Below are 12,591 nucleotides of genomic sequence, written 5' to 3'. Positions count from 1 at the left end.
GAGAAAGAAAATGAGATATAGACTGGTTGTTAACCCTAGAAACCTGGAAAAGAGAAGGGAAGAGATCCTTAAAGGAAGAAACTCCTATCAAACAATCCTCCTAAAATCTAATTTTGTCACCCCCTTTGACCCCAACCCTCATTGACTGAATAAAAGCCGGATAAATCCTCGATATGAATTTCCATGGACTTCTAAACGTATTATTCCTAGCTAGCTCCGCATCCCAACCATTTTCCTGTAAGCCATATTTACTAGCAATAATCCGCTTCCATAGCGAATCCTCCTCACTCGAAAATCGCCACCACCATTTACTTAACAATGCCTTGTTTACCTATTCCCAGGCCCCCTCTATCCCTTGGTCTACAAACTTGGTCCCAAGCTACCAAGTGACAGTGATTTTCCCCGGGCCATCCCACAGAAAATCCCTAATAATCTTCTCCATGGAATCCGCTACTCCACGTGGAATCCTGAAGAGCGACATGAAATACAAAGGAAGAACATTCATAACTGCAGAAATCAATGTGAGACTACCTCCTTTCGAAAGAAAAGCTTTCTTCTAACTAGCTAACTTTTTTGACATCTTAAACAACACCGGTTCCCAAAAGGAAACCTTTAGTGGGTTCCCTCCCAATGGAACCCCCAAATATCGAATGGGCCATGATTCCACCCCGCATCCAAACTCTCTTGCCAACCCATCCACAACCTCTACTTCACAGTTAATTCCCAACAAAGCACTTTTTTCTAAATTTAGTTTTAAGCCACACATATCGCAAAAAGAATACAAAATGTCCATCAGCAATCTCAAATGTCCCTCGCTCTTCACAAAAAACAAGGAGTCATCAGCAAATTGAATATGAGAAACCTCAACTCTATCTCTGCCTATATCCCATCCTTTAAGTAAATTTAGTGACTTTGCCTTGTCGATCAATCTTCCCAAAACATCTGCAACCAAGTTAAATTGAAAAGGCGATAATAGATCTCCCTGCCTTAATCCTTTCTCTCCCTTGATTTTACCACTCGGTCTACCATTAATAATTATCGAATAAGTCACATTCTTAAGGCAGCCCTTGATCCACCTTCTCCACTGATCCCCGAACCCATTGTAAGGAGCACGAAATCCAAAAAAACACCAGTCTATGTTGTCATAAGCTTTCTCAAAATCTGCCTTGAAAACCCAACCACTCTTATTCTTAACTCTGAATTCTTCCACCATCTCATTAGCAATGAGGCAGCAATCTAGGATCTGTCGATCTTCAATGAAAGCAATCTGGGATTCTGCAATTGTAGTAGCCACTACCTTCTTCAGTCGCATAGCCAACACTTTAGCGATTATCTTGTAAATACTAGTGACTAAACTAATAGGTCGAAAATCCTTAATGCGCCCTAAATCTTTTTTTTTTGGGATCAAGCATATATAAGTTTCATTAGTCACTCCATTTAAAATTCCCCCCTCATAAAACTCCTCAAACACCTTCATCAGATCCCCTTTGACTGTATGCCAGCATTCCTAGTAAACTTCGATCGAAAAACCATCAGGCCCCGGAGATTTCGTTCCATCACAATTAAAAACTGCTTTTTTTATTTCTTCCTCGGAAAAAGGAAGCTCAAGCTGTAACATGAATTCTCTATCAATCGCACTCCACTCCACTCCACCGCCTCAATACCCCAGCCCCCACTTCCAGATTTACTGAACAACTTACGATAAAAGTTTATCACTTGCAAATTGATTTGTTCACTGTCTGTAACATGGGTTCCTTTATTTCTCTAGTGAGATATCCAAATTTACCTTTACCATCAATCACAAGTTTGATTGATTTCACAAACTCTAGATATTCTTTTATGTTCAATTTGTGAATTAATTGAATTGGGGATTGGTTCATTCCACTATGATTTACTGGGCCAGATTACCGAAATGATTCCATGCTGACCACTGAAGATGAATTTGTATCAGTTTCCAGTGCAATGTAATGGGTACCACAAAAAGGAACCTTCAGGCTAGGTTAGAATTAACCTAGATAACATGAAATTTGAGAGAAAACAATAGATTTCACAGGGAGCAATATAAAATATAATATTCAGTGAATCCAAATCTTAGGATATCTAATTATGTCTTTCAGTTTTTCTACATTTGTTTCATTTACTTGTTCACGAGATCTAGCTGATGCTATTTGCTCCTTTTTGAGTTTTGGTAAAATTATTAACCTTACTGGGATAGTTGACTTACTCATGTGCTATTGAGAGACTTGATACTTGATACTTGATATTGCTTAGGATTTTTTCTCTTGGATATGCAGATGTATTGCGTACAATTCATAGTTCGGAAGACACGACTATTTACGAAAAACTTGTATCTGCATTTTTTGACGAGGATATGCCAAGGATGAAGGATGACCATGAGAATGCTGGAAGATTGAAATTGTCACAAAACGATACTTCGTCGGTCCTTTTCACGGATGTGGACACTTCTAATCGTCGCTCGATTATCAACATTGCTATCGAAGTTTTCAGACAGCATTGCGCTAAGCATTTGGAGATCTTACCAATGAGAATACTGGGTAACAGCCCTATACCAAATAGGTATTATTCCCAGTTTTTTTATGATTGTCTTTAGTATCTCTTATTTGCATGCATAACTTTTTTATATGTTTGTATCTGGCTGTTTTTGTTGCCTGTTCCCTAATTTCATTCAAGGAACACTGTCAAACTTTTGACACATGGAGGAGCCATGGTTGAGCTTTGCCATGAGCTACGCCTTCCTTTTGTGAAATGGATTGTTGCAAACCAGGTTGGGTTTCAATTTTTTCTTTTGATGTTGGTTCATGAAAAAATAAGGTCTTTATTGCTAATATTATTTGGATATGGTTGATTTTTGCGAATCCAGATGTTTGTAATGCTGCTAAATGCTGAGTTATATTTATTGAATGTCTTTGAACTGGTAAAGAAACTGGATAATTATATTTTGCAGAAATCATTTTTCAAACGCTATGAGATATCTTATGTATACCGAAGAGCAATTGGCCATTCACCTCCAAATCGTTACCTCCAGGTTTCACTGATATGCTTGGAAATCTTCTATTGGTATCATTGTGGTCAAGCCCGAGTCATAGTTATTGATTTACATGAGATGCACTGTTTACAGGGTGATTTTGATATTGTTGGAGGAGAAACTGCGTTGACCGAGGCAGAGGTCATTAAGGTCCTAAGCTTGTCCATAGCTTTATTTCCTCTCTTCTTGCCCCCTTCTCCCCACTTTTCCATAACTTTTGCGGATTAACAGAAAAGTGTAGAATACACTTAAGCGGCAGGAATAGAAAGAAAAGGGAGAAGTAACTGTTTTGGGGTTTTTATTTGCCATTTTAAATTGGAGTTAAAATTTTAATATATAATATGATGTCATTTGCATCTTGGATAACAAATTTTGTGTTGTAATTATTTTAAATCAAGTTATGACACCAAATTTGGAACGCATACTATTTCCTCAATATGATGTTTCAGAATTTCAGTAGCTTTTACTAGTGCTTTTGCTTTTACCTTTCCCCACTTTAGCCTCTTCTTGTGCAATCAACAAGACCTGGGAAGAACCCCAGAAAACTTAAAACGAAATAACTTGCATTTACACTTTAAATCTGGCTGTATCTTCTTCTTTCACCATTGTGCTAAAATTAAATTGATTGGTGAAGAGCATTCTTGCTTGCTATAAACATCCTCAACCTTGCTGTTTATCAGTGATCTAAAAATCGGCCTAGGCGCTAGGCGCCGGCCGACCGCACCGAAAAAGTGCTAGTTGGCCAGCCTAGGCGGCCTTAGGCGGGCTCTAGGCGGCCCTAGGCAGAAATGAAATTTTTGTTTTTGGGCTTTTAAATCATAAGCTCAGCAAAAAACTGATAGAAAAATTTTATTACCCTTCCGCGAAAACTCTTTCAACGTCTTTTTCATAGAAAAAGAGAAGAAAAATATGGAGAATAATAAGTAGATAAATTTATGGAGAAGAAGTAGAGTAAATTTGTGGAAATTTATAGGTTATGTAATTTTTAACTCATTTTAAATTTATGTTATCGTGTAGGAGTTATAATATCTGATTTATTATGTTATACTATGGAATCAGCCTAGCGGCGCCTAGTCCCCGCCTAGGCACTAGGCGCTGGTCTGCCGCCCGACTAGCGCCTAGCGAATTTTAGAACCTTGCTGTTTATTTGATCAAAGTCTGGGTAACTTGAGGGTTTCATCATGATTCATGAAGTGAGAGTAAGAACTGTGAATTACTGTTAAACATGCTATTTTTCTGTTGATCTCTGTCTGTTGCCATTGTCGTTTATATTTTGAATTAGATTTACAAATTTATTGTTGTTAAATTGTAGGCTACGATGGACATTGTAACTAAATTTTTCCAATCAGAATCCTGTGACATTCATTTAAATCACGGGGGCTTATTAGAAGCAATATGGTCTTGGACAGGAATAAAATCAGAAAACAGACAGAAAGTTGCTGAGGTATGGATCTTTAGTAACTTGATCAATGGATTCTGTAGACAGGAATGTATTTTCATTTTGTTACTTGCAGCTTCTCTCTCTTCTGGGTTCTTTGCGTCCTCAGTCTTCTGAAAGGAAGTCAAAATGGGTGGTGATTAGGCGCCAACTTCGGCAGGTTTGCACATACAGGAAGTAGATTCTTAAATCAATAGCATCTACAATTTGTTCTCTTTCTATATCCTGCTTTTGGACTTTTTTTACGTATCAAATCTGTTTCTGTTAGTAAGAGAATTTGAATTGAACATTGAATAAAGATTAACGAACAACTTGGTTCACTGTAAGAGATTTTAATCTTTTGAAAATATAACATCTTGTAGAAGGTTATACAAACTTAAACTGGCTGTAAGGAAAATGTAAGCTTGAATTTAATTGAGAAACCTGTAGAAGAATTTTTATGCTTGTAATTTTTATATGCAGGAATAATGAGTCACACACTCACTCTAGTGTCTGTTCTAGTGTTGTCATAGTGCAAAAGTACTCTTGAAAAGGTTTTTAGGTCTCTTGTGAGATTTTTTTTCCCTTAATTGACTAGATTCTTTGATTATTGTTCGTTCAAACTTTGCCAAGTTATTTTGATCATCTCCCCCTTTCGTTTTTAGTTTTTTTTATCTGAAATATTTTGGAATCAACTTTGATAATAGTGAGATTATAATATATTTTTGATATGTTTATTTTAGTTTGGTCAGTGTAAAGATTTTCTATCGTATTTGTCTCAAGATTTTTTCACAATATATAGAGGGTTGATGATTGTATTTTGGGAGTGTTTTAGTACAAGATTTAGCTCTCTGGGCATCATGTCATGGATGTAAGTTTTCATGATCGACCCATGCATTTTGTGTTGTATAGCATTTCTCACTTCACTATATTTCTACTACTTAAGATCCACATTTACCTCGTAAATGTGTGAAATAATATCCGTGATTGAAGTCAACAGTAAGCCTTAAAAATCATAATTATTTTAACACCACTTTTATTGAGTATGTGCTTTTTGAATCAGCATCATTGACATGGTCAGCGGCCATCAATTAAGTTTCTATTTGGATGCTGAATATCATTCGTTGTTATTGTATGCAGGAACTCAATCTTGCTGATGATGTATTAAATAGATTACAAACTGTCGGATTAAGATTCTGTGGCATTGCAGAGCAGGCACTTCCCAGACTAAGGGGTGCCCTGCCTGCAGGTATATTGTCATTGATTTACTTGCTTCTATGGCCCTCTATGATCTTACCATAGATGGATTTATATTACGAGGCTGTTGCAGATAAATCCACGCGCAAGGCACTAGACGATTTGTCAATTGTTTTCAACTACTTAAGAGTTTGGAGGATCGATAGACATGCTTTTCTCGATGCACTTATCCCCCCGACGGAAAGTTATTACAGGAACTTGTATTTCCAGGTACAGAACAGTCTGGACATAGAGCAGCAGGAATATTTCTTTGATATTGAATATTCATTACCAAGTGTCAAATTTTGATTTTAAAGAGCAAGCTGGATTGAAGCTGAAAACCGTCAAATCTAGAAAATCAGAATTAACCTAATTCAATAATAATAGTAATAGTACACAAGCACAGTAATAGAATCTAAATAAAAACTCATCCCAACTTATTCTAGTTGACCTGCACTTTCTATTCCCTGATTTGTATTTCAAATCTGGACTTTATAAGCACACTTTGATCCATGGCCACCATTGTATTTTACCATGATTCCATCATTTTTCATGTATCTAAAAAAGACGGAAGTTTCCCAATCTCTGTGTTCCAAATCATCACCATCATTTTTTATATCAAAAGTCAAGACAGCAAGAAAGTCTTTGGTCTCGGACAATAGGGATGGTTTGAGGAAAGAAAAGGAAGAAATATTTATGCATCATTTCATCTAATATATAATTTACAAATTGCATATAATAGTAAAATATATATTTGGTTTTTTCAAATTATAATTATAAAGAGTAATATAACAATATTGATACTGTTATCATGTATCATAGATATAAGATTTTGTGAATCTTAAATAAAGAATGCAACAGTTGTTTTCTTTTACGTTGCATGACTCACATCCCACTTGGGTCTGTTATTAATTAAAAATGAGGAAAACTAATGGTGGAAAAGTTTGTCTTACGGCCATTGATGCATGATGACGTCTGGCTCAAGGGTTAGCAAATAATATTCCGAAAAAATAGGTAAGCTTAATAGTGTTTTGCGGTGTATTGGGTAAAAAATTATGATAGAATGTGGTTTGAAAGATTGTATTGAATTTGATGTATGCTTGGTTTTATTTTATGAAGAATTTTTTATGTATTTCATGTAAAGTATGTCGGGTTAGTGATGTCACACAATATATTTCATAACAAGAAGTTAATGACATGTTTAAGATATATCCCTATTGTTTGCACTCTCACAAATTGGAACATAAATATCCGTCATGATTAACTTGGTAATGAAATCTTCAAACCTCGGTTGAAAGTGACCCTTTTTTAAGATGTCAGCTATCTGTTCCTCAGATTTTATGAATATCATATAGATTTTGTTACATAATCATACTACTAAAAAAATTATTATAATTGTTGCAATGTTTCTGGAGTCTGTATATCAATATTCAGTTACCAACTTTAAATAAATCTGACAAATATAGCAATTTTTCCATTAGGGTTGCTGTTAGGTACATGTCCATTTACATGATAGAACTGTCAAGTCTCAATTTTTTTTGGTTAAATTCGGTTTTCCTTCGTGTAACAGCACTATTTTGTTTGTTGGAAATTATTTGGGTAGGGATTGACATTCTGTCATGGTCCCAGGATTTTGATAACATTATGGGGCGATTTAAGGGGTGATCATGATTCATGATGTTTTGAGGCTCGATGGAGAGAACCTGATCTCTTGGTTTAAAGACTCATTAGGAGAGAACCTTAGATCTCGTAACACAATATTGTGATTAATTTTTCTGATAATTTTAATTAATAAAATCAAACTCTATTTATAATAGAGTACAATGATTCAATGAGAGAAAATAATATCCTAACATAAATAAAAGATCACTCTAACTATGGAATGATCATATTATTTAAAACTTAAATAAAAGACAAGATAACAACGAATCCTACAAAAGATTATAACAGAATAATCCTTTGGGCTTTTAACTTTTATTTATTGGTGCAATGGAGGCTCATGACACATTCTTTCTGTAGTTCTTCATGATTGAGTATTCATTTTGGTGTGCAGATATATTTAAGGAAGGAAAACAATCCTGTATCATCAATGGAAGGAACACTTCTTGCTGTCGGCGGTCGTTATGATTACTTGCTTCAAAAGATGGCAGATTCTATATACGTAGGTGTCTTGTGAATTTTGTCTTTCCATATTTGCATCACAATACTTATTATATGTGATTATTTTCGTTTGTTTTCCAAACCATGGTTGACTCTTTGAGCTAATTTCATGTTTTGTATACACTGAAATCGAGTGAATACATGACAGTCAGATTCTATTGGGGGTATTACATTTCTTACTATTTTTTAGGTGATATATTTATCAAGCATGTAAAATCTTTGCTTATGACTTTCTTTACATTCTCCCTTCAAGAGACAATGGGTATCTCTCATAGCCATAAGCTTCCATGTTCCTGGAGGCCTTTATATGGCTCTAATAACTTCATAAAGATTTAGTGTGTGCGCTTAAATTTCTTATAAAAGATAGGTATATCTAGTTTATGTTTCTTCCAGCAATAGGAGATTATGATTTTCTGATATTAATGAAACACAATTTGGAATCCGTGACTGATCGGTGGCGTGTCAGGTTTTCTTTTCGTCAAAAATTTTTAGTTAGCTTTTTTGTTATAGGGAAGCTGGACTCATGAGATAGCAGTGTAACTTTTTCTGTTTATTTCTAAGAAATTAAATTTTAACACTAATCTGGGTATGCGAAGATAATGTTATGATTCTTCTTGTAAGAGATGCATTTGATATCCTGCTGCTCCTCTTTTGCACTTGTAAAGAGGAAATTGCTCAAGTGTAATAAGGTTAAACTGAAGAAAATTATCAATTACTAGCTCTTACATGATACTCTTGTGGTATACCATTCCTGTCCTCCACTTGCATCTGGTGGCTTGAAATATTTAAACAAGTAACTTACTTCCTGAACAAGTTTTATGATCAATGTGCCTCAAAATAGCTTAGACTATAGTTTCTCTTCTGCAACAGAAGTTGCAGAAGTTAAAAATATTGGCCTCACTTCTCAGTTGCTCATGTTCTGGCTCATGTAAAATCTTTTATGGATTACTGCCGGACTTCAGATGCCAAATTAAGGTTTAATCATGAGTTTTTCTAGAATGAGACTTTAATATTGTCCTTCTTGTGCCCATAAAGATGTTATAATTAGGATATCAGCTGATTTGTCATTTAATTCAAATATATCTACTTATTTTTTGTCATTTTACTCCAGAAATTTCACAAGCAATCTAATCTTGTAGGCATATTATTTTCCCTGGCGGTGATTAGAGACATGAGCAAACATTATAATATTGTGCTTTTGGTTGTTCCTCATGTTGTCAGATATCAAATCCTCCTGGTGCAGTTGGGACCAGCATTGCACTAGAGACTATTTTGCTGCATTCCTCTGTGGACTGTAAATTGTATAGGTAGTTTTTTCTCGGAGTATTTTCCCCTTATGGACCATGCTGTAACTATTTTCTGCCAGTTGTTAAATTCAACTAATGGCCTTAATTTTGTAACTTGAACAGAAATGATGGTGGCATTCACGTTCTTGTCTGTTCAAGAGGAGGAGGTGGTTTATTAGCAGAGCGCATGGAACTCGTAGCTGAACTGTGGGAGGACAATATCAAGGTCAACATATTATATATAGTTCAGATATCTGAATGTAATCTACACTTTCTGATGCGTTTATTTCAGGCTGAGTTTGTCCCTGTACGTGATCCAAGCCTTACTGAACAATACGAATATGCAAATGATCATGATATCAAATGTTTGGTTGTCATCACCGACACTGGGGTATCTCAGAAGGGTTCACTGAAGGTTGGGCCGCTAACACAATTTATTCTCTCCCTCCCTCGCCCTCTCTCTCTTTCTCTCTCTGGATTTTTATGGTTAACAGTTACATGCAGTCAACCTCGAGAAGGTGGCTGTATGATCTTCGTCAAATTTTTTGCCTGCATTTCCCTGTTTTTGTTTTTAGTCAGTTAAATTTTAACGGATGTTTTGTAAAATTCTCCAGGGTACAATAACTTGTACCAGACACATTGCTCATGGCACTAATACAAAGTAGGAGATTACATCATGCATTTTCAGCTAGTAGAAAAGTTTGGGGAGCTTAATATTCTTTTCATGTTTTCAGTATTCTGACTACCACCTTTTGGATGATGTGAAGCTTGAAATGTCTATATGCAAGGAGGGATCAATGAACATGTTTTTAACTCCATGGTCTATTTCCTTCATTGAATCCTTTGTTTTTTAAAATTATTCAAATACCATAATACTTTTTGCTTGCTGGAGAACATTTGTCGATGGATGAATGGATCAATGAACAAGTTTTGAACTCCATGGTCTATTTCCTTCATTGAATCCTTTGTTTTTTAAAATTATTCAAATACCATAATAATTTTTGTTTGCTGGAGAACATTTGTCGATGGATGAATGGTTAAGCGGTCATTTCAGTGCTGCGAGCATTTTGATAAATTTGTGATTTTATTTTTATAGTTGTGATAGAATCCAAATATTAGCCCATGTTTATTTGTTCCAGTGATATACCTGCTTGGGAAATCATCATTTACTATGTTGTTGAATCGTTTCATTCTTTATTTGGCCTTCTGAGATTGTTAGCTTGTCATAAGAGAAATCGTACATTTACTCCATTTTTATTGATTGCATTAACAAAACTATTTCATGTATGATGTATTTTATTGTCTGTTCTTTGATTATATTTATATATTTTCGCTGAGTTGCTAATTTTTTCTAGCTTGTGACTTAGGTTCGACATCTAGAACTCAAGAAAGAAAAGGAAGTTGAGAGAGAGAGCCTTGGTAGATTTCTATCAGAGGCAATGACTACTCAATTTCGAAACCCATCAATTTGGAACTAGGCTTGTTAGTTTGTTGGTCACGGTTTCAGGTCCGCCCCTACCCTTGACTTATCAATGTGTCTTCTCTGCATATTCTTTTGACTTTTGAGCTGTCATCCTATACTTATTTCTGCTTCTTTAAAATTTTACATTAGTAAATGACACACACCTTGGTCCCAAGTCTCTTGAGAGTACGCATAAGATGACTTGTGATGTTGAATTATTTGATGGCATTGCCCTTTTCATTTTTTCCTATTAATTTCGCATGCAGTTTTCATTGCGTTACTAAAATGGTTGATACGTTCAGGTAAAAATACATGCCTTAATCATTGAGAATTGATAATCCAAGTTCTACACATTTTAACTTCATGTTTTCAAAGTAGGGTGCTTCAGGAACTCTTAGTAGTTATTTTCTAGGAGTGAAACCAATTTCTCTACAAGAAGTCTAGGGATCAAAATTTACTTCGAGCAAGAAACAAAAGGTTTGGTGATAACAGGTTACTTTTCGCCTTCTTTTGTTTTTTTTCCTTGACCAGGTGGGGAGGATTTTTAGTTCAATATATAATGCACAGAATCAAAGATGTATGTACACAAGTCTTCCTACTTTGCACTAGACTAGGCCAAGGGCCAGGTCGAGCCGGCGGTCCGGTTATGGCTCATGGGTGTCAAACCCGTCGACCCGGCGGGTTCGAACCGCTGGGTTGGACGGCCTGTAGTCTGGTCACGGCTCACGGGTGTCAAACCCGTCGATCCGGAGGGTCCGAACCCCTGGGTTGGACGGGTTCGACTCGGTGGGCAACCGTTTTTTTAAAAACAATATATATAATGAAATGCGTGTGAATGTGATTGACTATAATAAAATGTAATAGATTTTTTATGCAAGATGTTGAAAGTTGAAATGTAATAGATTTTTTTATTGAGATAATTAAATATTTGATTGAGTTTTATAAGTTCAATTATGCAAGTTTTCTTTTTTTTATTATTTAAATATTTATTAAAAAAATAATTTTTTTTGCAAAGTAAAAGGGTCGGCCCGGACCCGGAACCGGCGGTTAACCGGACCCGGGCCCTGACCACCGGTTCCAAGACGTGGACCGTAACCGGCCACGGGCGGGCCGGTGGTTAAGGGTTGGTCTTTTGTTGACCTGGCCCCGGCTCGTGGCTAGGTCTACTTTGCCCTCGAATCTGTGATAAAATCATTTCCATATGCATCTGCAATGAGGCACTTTATCTACCTCTAATTATTGGGTTGGTTTACTAGCAGGATCTCAAAATGGAAACAGCGAGTCAAATATCCTTTTGGCGGCAAATTTAGTAAATGTTTAGTGTTGCAGTGTTCATTCAATGGCCAAATGCAAATTTTGTAGATGAATAGTGGTGCCAGTGTTCATCCAATGTCCAGTTGCAAATTTTGTAGATATATAATAGTGCATTATTTCATTCAATGGTTAGTTTCAATTTTCCGGTCTAAATTTCAGGTATTTACTGTATTTCGTTGTAATCTCTTTGCTGCTTTCGAAAAATGAGTCATCTCTATTAAATCACGATATAAAATCGTTTATACTCTTGTTTAAATGATGGCTGATGAAATGGGACGACTGAATTTATAGAGATGGATATTTTGAATGGAATGCAATTGTTCTGGACCTTGTAAATGCTTTGTTTTGAGGCTGGAAATTTTGTTGCCCCAACATTTTGTGTTGATTGGATAAATGATTAAAGGAGATGTGATTATTCATTTATAAGCCAATGAATTTTTTTTTAAAAGTAGATTCATTCATAAACTTAAAAACACAAGTCTTGGTTAGCCAATACAGACAACCAATTTGGATCAAGTCCAGAATGCCAATCAAGGCAACATAAAGAACTAAAAGCTTCTCGCGCCAACGAATGAGCCACCCTATTAGCCGTGCGCCTCGTGTTTTAAGGAAAGAAATCTGCGTGAAAGAAGACCTTCATGAACCTCCAAGATTAAGTTACCAACCGTCT

At 35.8% G+C, this 12,591-nt stretch overlaps 1 protein-coding gene across 5 annotated transcripts in view; it reads left to right on the top strand.

Moving 5' to 3' along the window:
- LOC140874568 (eIF-2-alpha kinase GCN2) overlaps nucleotides 1-12,331 on the top strand; it is a 48,014-nt gene extending 35,683 nt beyond the window's left edge. Inside the window, exons 17-32 of one of the 5 annotated variants that reach the window (XR_012148145.1) lie at nucleotides 2,295-2,577; nucleotides 2,692-2,785; nucleotides 2,966-3,046; nucleotides 3,140-3,196; nucleotides 4,359-4,490; nucleotides 4,561-4,644; nucleotides 5,604-5,712; nucleotides 5,794-5,930; nucleotides 7,753-7,860; nucleotides 9,081-9,166; nucleotides 9,269-9,371; nucleotides 9,438-9,560; nucleotides 10,513-10,652; nucleotides 10,874-10,909; nucleotides 10,986-11,084; nucleotides 11,867-12,330. Coding sequence is in view for 2 of the 5 variants with exons in the window: in XM_073277888.1 (XP_073133989.1) it covers nucleotides 2,295-2,577; nucleotides 2,692-2,785; nucleotides 2,966-3,046; nucleotides 3,140-3,196; nucleotides 4,359-4,490; nucleotides 4,561-4,644; nucleotides 5,604-5,712; nucleotides 5,794-5,930; nucleotides 7,753-7,860; nucleotides 9,081-9,166; nucleotides 9,269-9,371; nucleotides 9,438-9,560; nucleotides 10,513-10,623 (1,508 nt within the window). In the remaining 3 variants the exon portion in view is untranslated. Of the gene's footprint in view, nucleotides 1-2,294; nucleotides 2,578-2,691; nucleotides 2,786-2,965; nucleotides 3,047-3,139; nucleotides 3,197-4,358; nucleotides 4,491-4,560; nucleotides 4,645-5,603; nucleotides 5,713-5,793; nucleotides 5,931-7,752; nucleotides 7,861-9,080; nucleotides 9,167-9,268; nucleotides 9,372-9,437; nucleotides 9,561-10,512; nucleotides 10,653-10,873; nucleotides 10,910-10,985; nucleotides 11,100-11,863 lie in introns of all 5 variants that reach the window. The other 4 variants (XR_012148146.1, XR_012148150.1, XM_073277888.1 and 1 more) reach the window with 4 other exon arrangements.
- The last annotated feature ends 260 nt before the right edge of the window (nucleotides 12,332-12,591 follow it).

Source organism: Henckelia pumila, chromosome 1 (assembly GCF_033568475.1).
Source record: "Henckelia pumila isolate YLH828 chromosome 1, ASM3356847v2, whole genome shotgun sequence".
NCBI lineage: Eukaryota > Viridiplantae > Streptophyta > Magnoliopsida > Lamiales > Gesneriaceae > Henckelia > Henckelia pumila.
This window is presented reverse-complemented; position numbering and strand designations above follow the sequence as displayed.